General features: G+C 37.8%; 1 protein-coding gene across 1 annotated transcript in view; it reads left to right on the top strand.

Annotated features, from left to right (window-relative positions):
* LOC101044492 (sperm flagellar protein 2) overlaps window positions 1–17,781 on the top strand; it is a 205,616-nt gene that overhangs the window by 46,478 nt on the left and 141,357 nt on the right. Inside the window, exons 9-10 of the mRNA XM_003925929.4 lie at window positions 3,646–3,833; window positions 7,603–7,771. Of these exons, the coding sequence (XP_003925978.2) occupies window positions 3,646–3,833; window positions 7,603–7,771 (357 nt within the window). The remainder of the gene's footprint in view (window positions 1–3,645; window positions 3,834–7,602; window positions 7,772–17,781) is intronic.

Raw genomic sequence — 17,781 nt, 5'->3', positions numbered from 1 at the left:
TTCCTCCATGTCTACACTACCACCCCTGGTCTCTACTGCAGTGGTTCTTCATCCATTTTTAGTGGTTATGAATTGGCAACCAAAAACTGAAGAGTTTCAGAATATAACAGTATTTCTGTTCCTTAATTCAACCCTAAGTTTTACTCTTTCAGCCCATCTCTGCACATAGAGAATGTACAATGCCTGAGGTTATAAGGGCCAAGCCATCTTGGAAGCACTACGGTCATCAGGTGCAAGTCCAGCGCTATTGAGATCTCAGCTACCGCAGCCCACACTCTCCCCTCAGTGGCACAGGAACCTTTGGGGAGGCTGCTGGGCCTTTGTTGGTGATATAATCCCCTCTGAAGCTTCATTGCTCCCCTTCATTGCCTGGCTCTGGCCACATTGGTTTGCTCTCAGATTCTTGAGCAAGTCATTTCTTCTAATTTGCCCTTTTCCCCAAGTGCTTTCACCCAATTAATACTTGTTCTCAAATTTCCATGCATATGCTCCTTCTTGTCTAGGTCAGGCCCCTATTATATAGCCCCATAGACCATGGTCTTGCCCTAATGACACTTGTTGCAGCGTGTAATTATATCTGTATTTGTTTGGCTCTTTGTTTGCCCATCCCATTGTCATGTAAAGTCCATAAGAGCAGTAGCATGTTTGCTCCTGTGAAAGAAAGAAAGAGAGAGAGAGAGAGAGAGAGAGAGAGAGAATGAAAGAGAGAAAGGAAGAAGAGGAAGAGGAGGAAGAAAGGAAAGAAGGAAGGAAGGAGAGAAAGAAAAAGAAAAAGGAAGGAAGGAGAAAGAAGGAAAGAAAGAGGAAGAAGAAAGAGAAAAGAAGAGAAGGAAGGAAGGTGAAGAGAAAGAGAAAGAAAAAAGAAAGAAAAAGGAAGGTGAAGAAGAAGAGGAGGGGGAGGAGGAGAGGGAGGGAGGAAGGAAGGAAGGAAGGAAGGAAGGAAGGAAGGAAGGAAGGAGCTCCTGCCTATAATCCCAGCACTTTGGGAGCCTGGGGTGGGAGGAGCACAAGGTCAGGAGTTTGAGACCAGCCTGGTGAACATGGTGAAACTCCATCTCTACTAAAAATACAAAAATTAGCTGGGTGTGGTGGCACATGCCTGTAATTACAGCTACTTGGGAGGCTGAGGCAAGAGAATTGCCTGAACCCAGGAGGCAGAGTTGGCAATGAGCCAAGATCACGCCATTGCACTCCAGTTCTGGACAACAGAGCAAGACTCTGTCTTGCCAAAAAGAAAGAAAGAAAGAGAGAGAGAGAGAAAAAAAAAGAGAAAGAGGAAGGAAGGGAAGAAGGAGGGAGGGAGAACGGGGGAGGGAGGGAGGGAGAGAGAGAGAGAGAAAGAAAGAGAAAGAAAAAGACAGAAACAAAGAAAGAAGGAAAAGAAAAGAAGGAAAGAAAGAAAATGAGAGAGGGAAGCAATGAAAAGGAAGGACAGAGGAGAGAGAGAAAATGATGAAGGAGAACTTTGTGTTTTTCTTTCACTTTCAATTTTTTGGGGGTTTTTGTTTTGTTTTTAGATTAAATCTGCTAATCTATTCCTTTGAGGCAATTGAAAAACTATTCTATATTAAGACAGTTCCTGATCTATTATTATTCATAATTAATTACAATAATATTTAATGTTTGTTGAGCCTTTACTCTGAGTCAAGCACTGTACTATATTTGTTACACACATATATAATATAATTATTGCAATGACCATAAGTGGATATTATCCTTATTTACATTTTACACATCAGGAAATTGAAGAGTAGAAGGCTCAAATTCACACAGCTTATCAGTGGTATAGCAGGGAGCAAGGCCAGTTCTATCAGACTCCAGAGTCCAGGCTCATAACCACTGAGATTTACTATCTCCCACAGACTTCCTTTTTCCTTTTTCTCCCTCTCTTTTTATGGCTGCAACCCACTTAGCTGTAATGAGACAGGAAATTATTGCAGCTTTGGGAGTGGATTGATGGTAGATGTAGAAAAGAAGGAGAAGGAAGACTAGACAGCTGAATGAAACGAGGGAGAGGAATAGAGAGAGGGAGAGAGGGACTGGGGAAGGGAGGGAGCGGGTAAGAGAGGAAGAGAGAGAAGGAGATGGGGCAGCAACCAGGGTTAAAAGCTATGCTATTACTGGTAGAACATTCTACCATTCCCTTAAAGGTTTTTGTTCCTCACATCCTAAATATTTCCAAGTGTTTCAAAGACACTCTGTAGTAAACCAACCTCATGACCCATTTTTGTGTCACTCTCTCCATAAATTCTCATCTGATATTTCTGCTCTCTTAGATTCATTTTTTTCTCTGAATTCTTCACTTCATGAGTCATGCCATAAAGTTTTGTACTTAAATTGTACTCCTTCTCCATGAAAACAGGGTGTACAGAATGATACGACAATAATAAATTCTGGTGTAATTCCTGGATCTGTCAAATGTACAGAATTGACCTTAGTAATCATCCAGCTTAACCCCTTTCCCAACAAAAATGAAATAAGCACACAAAATAAAACCAGCAATAGCAAAACAAATGGTGGACCTTATACAGCAATCCATTGTCACACATCTAGTCATTTATGAATGGTATCATAATAGGAGATATTGTTCTGATGAGATGGTTTGGTACTTTCTCTGGGTATGCGAAGTATTATTAATATCCTGACTTTGAGGAAACAGAGGCAGAAGGAGACTAAGGACTTGCCCAAACTCTCACAGCTAGAACTTGCATTCTCTATAAAATCTAGGCCTTGAACTCAACCATACCTCCTCCACAGCCCAAGTTTACTTCCATTTTATACTCACTGGGTTGTTGCAGGAGGCAGGTTAGCATGTGACTGAATTTCTCAAAAAGCTGCCATGGCTATCTGAAAAGCAATATTTGGTCATTCGAATCCCACTAATTAACTATTATGTTACTCTCAGCTTGGCTGGACTGAGTTCAACCTTTGTACTTTGTGTGAAGAAAAGATTCCCTAAACAAAATAATAGTGCACTAAGGATAGATGATGACAAGCTAAGTATTTTATTGATTTCTACAGAAATAGATGTTTCTACAAATGATTGGTATCAGTTTATTAAGCCTGTAACCATAGAGGGTTTATAATTAACACATTTAACATTTGTTGGCAAATGTGTTATATTCTCAAGCCAGTATAATCAGGGAATTTCTAAAATATTTTCTAGGTATAAATCAGTATTATAGAACTCTCCCATTCAAAGACAAAGGGCAATGGCTATGGCAGATGTGTCCAAATGGATACTCTGGTGGTGGGAGTGAGGGGTCAGCTATGCTTAGGGTCTGGCAGAGACTTGCCTGTTTCTCTCTGAACCCTATTCACAACCACTGAACTCTGAACTTCTTTCTGAAGGTTTAAGATCCAATTCATCATTAATCCACATTGGGCTTTCCTCAGTTAGATCATCTTTCACTGTATTATGTTTTGTTGATAGCATAAGCTAAGAGTAGGCTATTTCTAATATTATCTTTGCCATCATACTCAGTACTAATATATTAAGAAGAAGGTGTTTATTCATGATTAATTTTTTTTTCCTTATGTGAGAAGACATTTCATTCTACTTAAAGCTCTTTTGGCTATGGAAAGGATGACATTATTTTTATTTGAATCAGTTATAGTGATTTAAAAATGTTTTTGCCTTTTTAGGCTTTGGCAAAACAAGCCAAGATTGATTTTGAAGAACAAATCCTTAAAGAGAAGAGATATCATGAGCAGATTGCTGTGGAAAGAGCTCAAGCTTGTTATAAAAAGCATTATTCAATATGTGCAGAAATTTTGGATCAAATAGTTGATTTGTCCACTAAAGTGGCAGACTATCGAATGTTGACAAATAAGTAAGTATTTTTTTATATAATAACACAGTAGAGATACAATAAAGAATGAGAAAGGATATGATTGTGAAGTAGATGCTAGGCTGATAAGTAGAGAGAGACAAAAATGATTCATAAAAAGACTAAAAGGTGGGGTCCAGAAGACCTTGATTACTGACTTGATTTACCCAGTGACTAGCTTTATTTAAGATGCATATATGCCTTTTTCCATACCTTTTATGAAAATTAACTCAACATGGATCATGGAATTAAGTATAAAGCATAGGTCTATAAAACTTTGAAGAAAAAAATAAGAGAAAATCTTTGGGTTCTGTGAGTAGGCAACAAATTCTTAGACTTGACACCAAAAGCATGGTGTCATAAAAGGAAAACTTGACAGGTTGGATTGCATTAAAATAAAAAATGTTTGCTCTGCAAAAGACAAAACTTTATAAGTTAGACTTCCTCAAAATTTAAACTTTTTGCTTTGAAAAAGATGAAAGGATGTATAGAATGAGAAAAAATATTTCAAACTGCCTATCCAACAAAAGACTAATATCTAGAATATATGAAGTATTCTCAAAACACAGTAACAAAAAATAAGCCAGTTCAAAAATAGGCAAAAGACATGAAAAGACATTTCACTGAAGAGGATATCCAGATCACAAATAAACATGTAAAAAAAATTCACCCTCATTAGTCATTAGAGAAATTCAAATTGAAATCACAATAATATATCATTACACACCTATAAGAATGGCTAAATTAAAAAAAAAAAAAAACTTCAAACACTGGCAAGGATCTGGAGAAAATCACTAATTCATTGTTGCTAAGAATGTGAAATGGTATAGCCCCTCTGGAAAACAGTTTGGGAGTTTCTTAAAAAGCTGAATATGCAACTCCCACACAACCTAGTGATTATACTTCTGGGCATTTATCCTAGAGAAATGAAGACTTAAATTCACACAAACTCCTGTATACTAATGTTTATAGCACCTTTATTTGTAATAGCTTAAAACTGATAACAATCTAGATGTCTCTCAACAGGTAATAAAGTGTGATACGTCCATATCATGGAATATTGCTGAGCAATATAAAATAGCAAACTATCCATACATGTCACAGTCTGAATGAGCCTCCAGATACTTATGCTGAGTGGAAGAAACCCAATCTCAAAATGTTACATACTCTGTGATTTCATTTATATAACATTCTTGAAATGACAAATTTATAGAAACAGAACAGATTAGTGATTACCAGGGGCTAAGAATGGGGTGGAGGTGAGAGGGAAGTGAATGTGGCTATGAAAGAGCAACATGATGGGTTCTGTGGTAACAGGAAGTTCTGTATTTTGACTATTTAAATGTTAATATCCTGGTTGTGATATTGTACTGTAGTTTTGCAAGATATTACAATTAGGAGATACTGGGTAAAGGGTATATGGATCTCCATATTATTTCTGACACCTAAGGTGAGTGTAAAATTACCTCAAAATAGAAAGTTTAATTTTAAAAGTCAAAGAATATTTAAATAGCAATAGAATAACATAGAAGTAGGATAAATGATTCATAGATACTACTAAGTACGAACCCTGAAAACCCAAAACAGGTCTTAGTTAACTTAGAAAGTTTGGGTTGCCAAGGTTGAGAACGCACCTGTGACAGCCTCAGAAAGTCCTGATGATATGTGCCCAAGGTGATAGGTCCACAGGTTGGTTTTATACATTTTGGGGAGACATGAGACATCAATCAATATGCAAGAAGTAAGTATGTGAGTTCCATCCAGAAAGGTGGAGACAGCTCAAAGCAAGGCCCCTCCACTGGGTGCTTCCAGGCCACATGTAGGTGAGAGACAGATGGCTGCATTCTTCTGAGTTTCCGATAAGTCTTTCCAAAGAAGCAATCAGAATATGTATCTATCTCTGTGAGCAAAGAGATGACTTGAATAGAATGGGAAGCAGATTTGCCCTGAATGGTTCCCAGCTTGAAAGGGCCCAAGATGTCTTCCTTTCACATAAGCTAAAGCAGACCACATAGCTGTAATTTTCAGGCCAAGTTATTTAAAGTCAAAAGAGCTCATTCTAAAATGGAAAGTATAATACTGCTTCTAAAGCAGTGCTTTTTTTTTTGATATAATAGCATTTTTCCTCACTTTTTTAATTTTGAATTAATAATTGCTTCACCAGAGCAGGCTGATTTGAGGTGAACTGATGGAATTTGAGTCCTTTGAGAAAACTGAATTGCTAGCCCAAAAGTATGCAGGGAATCTTCTTGTGAGCTGTTAGTTCACAAGAAAGGCATTCAGGTCCCCAGAAGCCATAGCAGGTGATTTTCTATTCAGGAGCCCCAACATATCAGGCAGGGAGAGGCAAGGTCAGAATCTTGAGGCAAAGGAGAAGCTTGGCAAGAACACGGAGACTGATATTCTGTATGATTAGAGAAGCTATTTTAAAAATGATCCTACTTTTGCCATTTTATGTTTCTATCCTCATATTATTAAATGTGAAAAGAATTTTATGGTAAAGGTCAGATAGCTAAGGTTTTTTCTTCTGTATTATTTTCAAAATACGTGGACTACTTTAGTAGGTTGCAATCATGAAGTCATAGAATGTCTACAAATGTCATAGTAAGTCATACTGAAGGAGAATATTAAAAAGTTAATAGGAGAAAACAGGTAATTTTGAGGCTTTTTAAAGCCCTAATAAGTGATGGAGAAAGCAAAAGGAAGAAGTACCTGAATATGAGGTTTGTTAGGAGTTCAAGACCTTTGAACACACAGCCCTTTAAACAGGAAAAGTTGTTAGGTCTGTAGCATTAAATAATTCCCCATCCCTTCCAATCCCCAGTTGCTGATAATCTCTGTCCTACTTTATGTCTTTGAATTTCTCTTGTAGGTACCTTGTATAAGTGGAATCATATCATATGCATCCTTTTTGTGTCTGGCTTATTTCACTTAGCATCATGTCTTCAAGGTCCATTCATGTAGCATGAATCAGAATAACATACTACTTTTTAAGTTGTAATTTCAAGTTCTAGTCCAACTGCTTATTATCATATCAGAACATTTCACACATCTTGTCTTGAGACAATTTTCCCATCACTCCCTCCTTGTTGCCTCCGAAACATCCTTTAGGCCTCTGCTTTGCAGTCATTTATTTAAAGAGACCTTCCTGGAACCAACAACTTAGGTTGACTCATATTGTTATACTTTCCCATTGTATAATTCCTATTCAAAACTTTCATTTATTTATGCAATTTTTTCCCCTTCTTTCCCAGAGTCTATGTAAGTCCAGGTATTCCACTTGCTATTGTATTTCTAATGGCTAGTAAAATGTCTGGAACTTGTGGGTTTGAAGAATGAATGTTACTTTATGCCACGGGTTCTTTAAACTTTTTTATTGACTGTTTCATAGCAGAACAATATATCTAAAAATAGTGAGCACAGTCAAAACACTTAGGTTCCTTAGTTCTCAGCTCTGATATCAACTTAATTGAAATTATTTAAATGCTCTAGTATCAGTGTCCTCCTGTGCAAAACGAAGAAACTGAGTTCTTTTCAAGGCCCCTTTAAGAGAATGGTAGGTTTGCATTTTATAAATAATTCATAACAGAAAAATTTAATTTATATTAGAATCATTGTCATTGCACATATGGTAACCTTTAAGATTATTTTTCAATAATTACTTCTATTTATCTGGTGAAAGTAAGCTAATTACATAAATATAATAAAAATACAAATGTTTAAAATCTATATTTGACTAACCATTGGTCCAACTCTACCTTTTTTTAAATAGTCTGATTCCATATAAGTTGATGCATGATTGGAAGGAACTGTTTTTCAATGGAAAGCCCATATATGAACAAGCCTCTGTTAAGCCACTACCTGCTAACCCCTCAAGAGAACAACTTACAGAACTGGAGAAAAGGGACTTACTAGATACCAATGATTATGAAGACTATAAGGTACCTACCAACATGAAGTAATTAGAATGCTATACAATAAACCCTTGTCCTTTAACATTAATTTTGTGATATCATTTATTTCATTTCTACTAATAAAAATAGACATGTTTTGTTTGTATTTTCCCTATTTTAATTTGTATATTTTTACTACTTTTTAGTTGCTTAAACTATACATACATAAGCTATTATCTGTTGTTCTTGGTAGTCTTAGGAAAGTGGTCTGAGAAAACATCAAGCCTAATAATTGAGTAGACAGATTTCAGAATTTTTAAAATGCTTTTATTTATTTATTAGCATTTTTCTTTGTATGCGCTACTTCTGCTTTAAAAACTATTGTTAAAAAATGTTTCTTTTGTAATCAATCTAAATAATATATTTTTTTACAGGCAAAATGAAAGAGGAAGGGGTCTGGGTTTTTATGAATAGCATAGATTCAAACAACGTTTTGTTCAAAGATTGAAATAAAAAGTATCGGGTTCTAACAGTGATTTTTAGAAGAACTATTGTAAAGCTTTTGAGACTAGACAGACTAGAGCTACATTACTGGAATTGCCAACTACTAACTATGTGACCTTAGGTGACTAGTTCCTTAAGGGCTAATAGATTCCATTTTTCAATTTATGGAAAGGTAATATACCATACCTAATTTTTTTAAGTTAACCTGAGTTAAACACTTAGCTGAGTGTGCTTCATGTTGGATGCATGTAATACATGCATGAGAATACCCATGTCTCTCCTCACCATCCTACTCTCCCCATCCCACCCCATCTCACCCTTAGAAGTAAAGATGTGACAATCATAGCTTTTGTATAGAAGTTTTGAGTGGATCAACAACAGTGGAATGAGTAAGGCTTTTTATTAGAAAAATTACTGAATGAGTCCCGGAAAGCCTAAGTGCAACATGAAAAAATCTTTCTTTGAAAAGGTGATTTGACCTAATTACTCACTGGTATTTAGTAAATACTCAGCAAATGTTTGTGGAACAAAGAGTGAATAAAATGAATGCATTACAATAAACAAAGAAAAGTGCAAAATAACACTAATAAGTAAATATTATAAAAAGATAACTTTGTGGTTAAAAGATAAGGAAATAACATGAGATTATGAGAAATTAAATGTACATTATATTTTAATTAAATGAATCTGTATTTGTAGCATTAAGAGAATTATTGTTAAGGATTGACTAAAACCTTAAGATATATGTGGATATTTATTTTGTATGGTTGTAAAATATACTAGACCTAGCACATCAACCTAAAGTGTAATGCCACATCATAAAATGCTTTGACAGTGTCAAACTGTGTTAAGGTATTTGTTTCCACTGTGAATTAAAAGCCATTTCATTTGACAGACTTTACTGGTTCATCAAATGTTTATTTCTAAATTACTTCTTAAACAGCTCAGTCTCTATTTTTATTACTCTTACAAATCAGGAGACCTAGTAGGCTGCAGCTTAGCAAAGATTTTTGTCTCTCTAGCTATTTTCCTTGTATGAGAAATGGTTACCACAGAACCTGCTTGTCTTACCCACATCCTGATGTGGATGATGCATTTATTTTGCAGGAAATTGTAAACTTTTGTTAGGAGTTTGTGAACATCTAGCAATGCACTTTATTTTCTGTATTGACTTTGCTGTTTTTCTAGAAATGAAAATTACCTTAGGATTTATAATGTGTTTTCACAAACTCCCTTCAACTCGATAATGGAAAATATGTCATATACAGTTTTAGGATATACTGTAAACATTATACTGTCATTCTTTATTTTTAGATCTTTTGTCTCTTCAAGAACCTGTCCTAAAGGTTCCTACACACAAGTAAAAAATAAATGTTTCAACTTGCAAAATATATTATCTGGCTTAAACAGCCTGTTACAAAAGGCAGAGGGACAATGCATCCTGGCTTATCTAAAAGAAACAGTTGTCCACATTTGTTATTATTAAATTTGTTCAGGAGTTTTAATGTAAATATATTACTAAGAAATTAATACATTTGCTTGAACATAACAATGTTCATTATATATAATGTTCAATAACATTATAATGAACATTATTACGTTCAAGAAAATGTATTACTCAGAAACTAATCTTCAAAAAGTTTATATTCTTAGCATACTTAATTGATGTCTATACCATCTACCTTTAAAGAACTGATAGTTCCCAGTTTTGAGTCTGTGCTTTTAAAAGTCTGTGTTCTGTTAGAATAAGTTATTATGCTTAAAATGTTTAATTATTGTATCTAGAAACTGCAATTAAAACAGATATCTGCTTATCTTCATGTCATATGTAGCTGGCAAAAACTTGACTCTTATTTCTTAACGTTATTTTCTAAATCATCACACTCTATTTACAGAATGACAATGACTGAATGTGATGAAGCTCTAGCCCAGTGGCTAGAAATAACAGTTCTTTCTCCCAGGAAAGAGGCAGGAGCAGCATCACAGAGCAGCAGAACCTTTCTGAGGTTCCTAGGCAACTACCGCAGGATAATAACAATGAGTTATTCCGTAGAGAGTGAGGAAGGGCCTTTCAAGCCCAGTGGATCATGGGTAGCAGGCTAAGCCAGGAGGCCCAGCTCCTCTAGTGCAGCTGGCAGCACAGCCCCACATAGCAGCCGGTGGTTCGCAATCATGCAGTGGACTCCTGCTGGTGAACCTCAAATTCCCCCAATGCAAATCCTTTCTATGGGTCTTACTAGCAAATGAGTTGTAATTCACAGCATTTCACTTTTATATAAGCTGCTTACCAGCTATTACTAGTTGAATGAGTTTAAGAGTTACTAAAATATAGTGTTCATAAACTAAAATTAGCTCATGGCTATGGTTTCCTGAAGACTTGGATTTTTCTAAGAAGTCCCTGCCATAAAGCACTTAGCAATTTTCAGAGCTCTATTGTGAATGCCCACAACCAAGTTATGGTTGGAATTCCTATAATGTGGAGGAAGGATATTTCATTTCCAGCACATCATCCATGTTGTCTCAGTTAATGATTTTTAATTGCTACTATTTTTTTTGTTTTTAATGGAAAATTACTGTTTAAATTCATGATCAGTTGAGTTTGTTGTTGTTATTGAGTTAAACCTACAGTGTGTGTTATAATGTACATTTTTAACATGATTTTTGGTTCATGATTTTCCATTAACTAGACTTTAAGATGTGTTTATACACATGTTATGATGTAACATGTGTACACTTGTCACTACAGCACATGTATGGGTACCCATCCCCAAATTTGTTTTACAATGACCACCAGGTCTTCTTCCACCAAAGAATAGAAATATAGGAGGCTAAGGCAGGAGAATCATTTGAACTAGGGAGTTGGAGGTTACCATGAGCCAGATCGTGCCACTGCACTCCAGCCTGGCAACAGAGCAAGACTCCATCTCAAAAAAAAGAGAGAAAATGATGTGGGACTAAATGGGCTTTGAGGTTCTCTGTTTTCCTGTCTCATCTGAATTGTTTGGCTCAAAGACATCCCTGGATAATTGACCCAAACACAGTGATAGATTTTAGTAGATGAGTGTTAAGGGCATATGAATAGATCACTTTTTTACATTTAAAACATATACATTGCATTGATCAACTCAGGCTGCTATAATAATACACCATAGACTGGGTGGCTTAAAACAGTTTATTTTTCATAGTTCTGGAGACTGAGAAGACCAAGATTAAGGTGTTAGCCAGTTTGGCTCTACAGTGAGATCTCTCTTCCTGGCTCACAGAAGACTGCCTTCTTGCTGTGATCTCACAGGACAGAGCGAGAGTGAGTGAACTCTTGTCTCTCTTCTTCTTATAAGGAAACCGTTCTCATCATGGGAGCCCCACCCTCATGATCTCATGTAAACCTATTTATGTTTCAAAGGCCTAGCCTCCAAGTACCATTACATTGGAGGTTAGGGCTTCAACATAGGAATTTCAGGGAGACACAAACATTCAGCCCATAATATATGCATTTATTCAGGACATTTACAAAAATGTCTCAATATGGAAACTTACTAATAAAGTATAAGAACTTTTAATTTCACATGAAATTGCTTGTTTAATGGTCTTTCTTGTTTCTTGCCAAGAAGTCTTAATTTTCTTGTCTTTTAACTATAAAAATGCTTCTATTGATGAACCTGAGCATTAATTCTATTTTAATTAGTCATTTTAATATAACTATATATAATTTTATTGTGTAGTACTGGAGGGCCCTGATAAATATGATGATTTCATCTTTTATTTTCAGATATGGAGGAATATAGCTGAATATATAGTGGGAAGAGTAAGCACTTGCTTATGTGATGGAGGCTGAGATATTCTCTAAGGCTGTTCTGTAAAAATTCCTCCTGTCATTGCACTCCATGCCTCACATTATCATTCCTTTGAATTAAGACACCAGCACTTCCTAAAATGCAATAGTTCTCAAGATAGGCAATAAGAATCATTATCAGCCTCCAAAATAGAAAGGAACTGGGAAGGAAGATTCATGTTGAAAGGAACATTCTCATATCATTCTAGTTTAGCTTTTAAGAATGTGCCATTTCATAGCTGCAGTTTCTTCTCTCCATTTGTTTACAGTTTTACCTATGACTCCCTAAACTCCTTCACTAATTGTAAGGCTCTCTAACTGGCTTCTTTAGAGTAAGCCTCATTGTATCTTGGTTGGGTAGGATTCTTATTTGTAGTAATCGAGGAAACTGATTCTAACTTACAGAGCAGAATATCAATGTATTAGGTTTTGAAGAGGGCTCTAGTTGCCCTAGGTCTGTGGTTGCCAAGAAACAAGACTATTTTCTAATTGTTGTAGGCCAACGATTTCAGAGGGTTTGATAGAGGTCTGGGACTTGTGTCTAAGGAAAAGCAGGAATAGAAGAGGAACTTGGGTCATGTGGAGGGTATTTGGTTTCAGATTATTAACACTAGAGACAAGATAAGTTCATTGAAAATCTTGGTAGAAATAGTTGAATTAAGGTATCAAGTTCAAGACATTAGATCAGAATTGAGAAATGTTTTCCCAAAAATTGGCAGCCAGATAGAAGTGGAATGGGATGTGAGGACAGAGGAAAGGGAGGAGTCCTGGATGACTGACATGAATAAGATCAGCGTCCACCACTCATTTTTATTTGTTCTTGATCACATAGAGACAAGCCAACCCTTTTCCAAGCTCCTTTCTCTCTGGGACCTGGGAAACAGAAGGCGGTCAAAGCTTTTCCGAGCTTTCTACCACTGAGTTTTGGGTTTGTCCTCTACCTACTTTGGCAAGTACAGAAGCCAGCTTCTATGCATCAAGCCCACTTTCTCTTCAATCAATTGCTCAGAATTACCAGCCAGGATTTTAGAGCTGGCTATAAAGTTTTAAATTTTAAAGCTATAGGCTAGACATGGGGGCGCACACCTATAATACCAGCACTTTGGGAGACAAAGGCAGGTGGGTCTCTTGAGGTCAGGAGTTTGAGACCAGCCTTGGCCAACATGGTGAAACCCCGTCTCCACTAAAATACAAAAATTAGCTGGACATTTTGGCGGGTGTCTATAATTCCAGTTACTTGGGAGGCTGAGGCACAAGAATTCCTTGAATCTGGGAGGCGGAGGTTGCAGTGAGCCAAGATCCCGCCACTGCACTGCAACCTGGGTGACAGGGCAAGAATCTATCTCAAAAGAAAAAAAATATTTTAAAGCTGTATCTTGACAGATAAATATAGGAAGAACACAATGGGGTTTACAATCTTGAAAACTTGAATGAATCCAATAAAGTGTTTAAATTTTGATATGCTCAGATGTGTAGGACTGAGAACCATAAACTCTCCCACCTAAAAGAACCCCCCCATACCACCACTCCTGTCCAGTGCCCAGGACTTCTCAGCCATATTGTTTGGTACATTGGGCCTATAGTAGTCTTTGACACATTGGCCAGTGTCACCTCTAAGCTTTCTGGGGGTGGCTTATACCTCTTTGAGTATCAATCTCAGCAGTGAAATAAAGGCGGTGATAGTGGTCATTATTATAGAAGAGGGTATTCTCTATGGAAAAATTCTGTGTGAATTTTGCAGTTACAAGATGACACCAGAGAAATTCCAACCAAATGTGTTTTTCTGACTATCCCTGGCTAGGTAATAGCAGTAGACAGGCGAATTCAGATGTAGATGCTTCTGGAAAATTTCCTTTAAATAGTAAGACCATGGAAATTACTATAAAAGTGATCCTGAGGTAGGCTACCACCTCCCTGATGAAGAGACATAGTTTAAGTAGTTAGGGAATGACACTTACTGTTTTTTCTAAGGATAGCCACCACCACCAGAATTGTTTGGTGGCCCCCATCTGATATGAAGTCCAGGGTCATGCAATCTCAAGGTCACTTAGCAGCAATGCAGTGACCTTAGAGTCTTCTTTTTTGTTCGTTTGTTTGTTTGACCCAGGCAATTGTGCTTTGGGAAAGCACTGGGCTGCTGTAATTATCAGTGTGCCACATTTAATGCCTTGGAATGGCCGTGGTGGCTTTCCAGGGATGGAGAATGGAATAAGGAGTAGGAACCTATCATTTTGGGGTGACTGAACTACTTTCCACTGATCTCCTGAGTGAGTCACTTCCAGTACAGCTGGAAATCAGAGTGCTCAGCAGAAGCCCCTACCTATTGTTAGCATCTGATTGGTCACTGAATTTTAGTAGCACTGAATAGGTTTTTAGGAGAGAGGATCTCCTAGAATGGCTTAGTATCAGATATCCATGGTAATCAGACCTGCATCCAGCCCAGTGATGCTGGCTGCCTGATATATAAGTAATTTGTAGCTCAGCGTTTTCTGAAAAATAAACCTGTCACTGCTCACTGCTGAGCTTTCTTTTTTTTTTATTTTTATTTTTATTTTATTTTATTGCATTTTAGGTTTCGGGGTACATGTGATGAACATGCAAGATTGTTGCATAGGTACACGCATGGCAGTGTGGTTTGCTGCCTTCCGTCCCCTCGCCTGTATCTGTCATTTCTCCCCATGCTATCTCTTCCCACTTCCCCACCCCCCGCCCCTCCCCCATTTCCCCCCAACGGACCCCAGTGTGTAGTGCTCCCCTCCCTGTGTCCTTGTGTTCTCATTGTTCAGCACCCGCCTATGAGTGAGAATATACGGTGTTTGATTTTCTGCTCTTGTGTCAGTTTGCTGAGAATGATGGTTTCCAGGTTCATCCATGTCCCTACAAAGGACGTGAACTCATCGTTTTTGATGGCTGCGTAATATTCCATGGTGTATATGTACCACATTTTCCCTATCCAGTCTATCATCGTTGGGCATTTGGGTTGGTTCCAGGTCTTTGCTATTGTAAACAGTGCTGCAATGAACATTCGTGTGCACGTGTCCTTGTAGTAGAATGATTTATAATCCTTTGGATATATACCCAGTAATGGGATTGCTGGGTCAAATGGGATTTCTATTTTTAGGTCCTTGAGGAATCGCCACACTGTCTTCCACAATGGTTGAACTAATTTACATTCCCACCAACAGTGTAGAGGTGTTCCTATTTCTCCACATCCTCTCCAGCATCTGTTGTTTCCCGATTTTTTAATGATCACCATTCTAACTGGTGTGAGATGGTATCTCAATGTGGTTTTGATTTGCATTTCTCTGATGACCAGTGATGATGAGCATTTTTTCATATGTTTGTTGGCCTCCTGTATGTCTTCTTTTGTAAATTATCTGTTCATGTCCTTTGCCCATTTTTGAATGGGCTTGTTTGTTTTTTTCTTGTAGATCTGCTTTAGTTCTTTGTAAATTCTGGATATCAGCCCCTTGTCAGATGGGTAGGCTGCAAAAATTTTTTCCCATTCTGTTGGTTGCCGATTCACTCTACTGACTGTTTCTTTTGCCGTGCAGAAGCTGTGGAGTTTGATTAGGTCCCATTTGTCTATTTTGGCTTTTGTTGCCATTGCTTTTGGCGTTTTGGTCATGAAGTCCTTGCCTACACCTATGTCCTGAATGGTTTTGCCTAGATTTTCCTCTAAGGTTTTTATGGTATTAGGTCTGATGTTTAAGTCTTTAATCCATCTGGAGTTAATTTTGGTGTAAGGTGTCAGGAAGGGGTCCTGTTTCTGCTTTCTGCACATGGCTAGCCAGTTTTCCCAACACCATTTATTAAACAGGGAGTCCTTTCCCCATTGCTTGTTTTTGTCAGGTTTGTCGAAGATCAGATGGTTGTGGGTATGTTGTATTTCCTCTGAGGCCTCTGTTCTGTTCCATTGGTCTATATCTCTGTTTTGGTACCAGTACCATGCTGTTTTGATTACTGTAGCCTTGTAGTATAGTTTGAAGTCCGGTAGTGTGATGCCTCCTGCTTTGTTCTTTTTGCTTAGAGTTGACTTGGCTATGCGGGCTCTCTTTTGGTTCCATATGAAGTTTAAGGTGTTTTTTTTCCAGTCTGTGAAGAAGGTCATTGGTAGCTTGATGGGAATAGCGTTGAATCTGTAAATTACTTTGGGCAGTATGGCCATTTTCACGATGTTGATTCTTCCTAACCATGAACATGGAATGTTTCTCCATCTGTTTGTATCCTCTCTTATTTCATTGAGCAATGGCTTGTAGTTCTCCTTGAAGAGGTCCTTTACGTTCCTTGTTAGTTGTATTCCTAGGTACTTTATTCTCTTTGTAGCAATTGTGAATGGCAGTTCGTTCTTGATTTGGCTCTCTTGAAGTCTATTACTGGTGTACAGGAATGCTTGTGATTTTTGCACGTTGATTTTGTATCCTGAGACTTTGCTGAAGTTGTTTATCAGTTTCAGGAGATTTTGGGCTGAGATGATGGGGTCTTCCAGATATACAATCATGTCATCTGCAAATAGAGACAATTTGATTTCCTCCTTTCCAATTTGAATACCCTTTATTTCTTTTTCTTGCCTGATTGCTCTGGCTCACTGCTGAGCTTTCTGAACTTCTGAACATGTGACAAGCTAGAGTGATTGAATTGCATCACGAGGTAACCGGCTCTCTCGAGTGTGGGCTTCAAGGGCTTGAGATGTGACCATTTTCACATGCTGAGTAACTGACCATGGCCAATGTAAATTTCCTTCCAAAAACAAGAACAAGGTAGTATCAAAACAGGCATGTTCAATTTTAGCCTATTGCAAAAGAAGACTCAGGGCAGTAGACTGAGTCTGCTTTTGCAATAGGCTAAAATTGAACATGCCTGTTTTGATACCATGAGATGCCTGTTTTGATACCATTAGATTAGGGCAGACTGAGGAAGGCTACTCCTGGGACAGAAGTGATCAGATTACTGAGTGAAAGGCATTATTGAATCAGGTCAAATTCATTAGATTTCCTGATGATCCAGAATTAACCATGGTATGGATCCATAGGCAAGGCATTGGCCACCCACAATTCTGCTTCTAGCCAGAACACTCTTCAGCTCAGCATGGGGCTCCATGTGGCAGATGAAGTTGAGCTAACCTCTGCCTTTCCCTTGATAGTGCAGACTCTGCATTTCCTGGCAATAGAGATGGCCTTCTCTCTAGAGGTGCAGCCATCTTGAAAATGTCAGTGAGAGATAGACACTCCTGCCCACTGACTCCTTTAAAATCTGAAGGCCAGAGTGTCTGGTGGAAAGATGTGTCCAGGTAGCTAACCATGTGCTGATCTGACTGAAGGCCAAGTGACTTAACAAGGCTTCCAGGTTCACACAACAGGGTCAATTCATCTTCCAAAGTTATTATGAGACCCTCTTGAAACTGGGCCTCAACACAGAGCCCCATTCCACGGCAGCTCCTGGATGAGAATACAGAATTCAGCTGCACATCAGCTAGTCATCCTCTCTTCTCTCCGCCTTTTTGTCTAAAGCAGTATGCGGCAGCCTCCATCTTTTCCATGGTCACCTGGCTATCAAACAGGTCCTACGCAGTGTTCAAGAAACCCTGTGGGGCTGCCAGATTACACAGCTGAACTCCCATTAGGGAAGATAAGTAACCACACTTTCTGCCTCTTCTAAGAATCCTGGGGAGTTATTATACATTTTTAAATCTGAATAAAATTCAGGCAGTTCTTCCAGATTT

Source organism: Saimiri boliviensis, chromosome 1, assembly GCF_048565385.1.
Source record: "Saimiri boliviensis isolate mSaiBol1 chromosome 1, mSaiBol1.pri, whole genome shotgun sequence".
Lineage (NCBI taxonomy): Eukaryota > Metazoa > Chordata > Mammalia > Primates > Cebidae > Saimiri > Saimiri boliviensis.
Note: the sequence above shows the minus strand (reverse complement) of the source record. Positions and strands in the feature narration are given on the sequence as shown.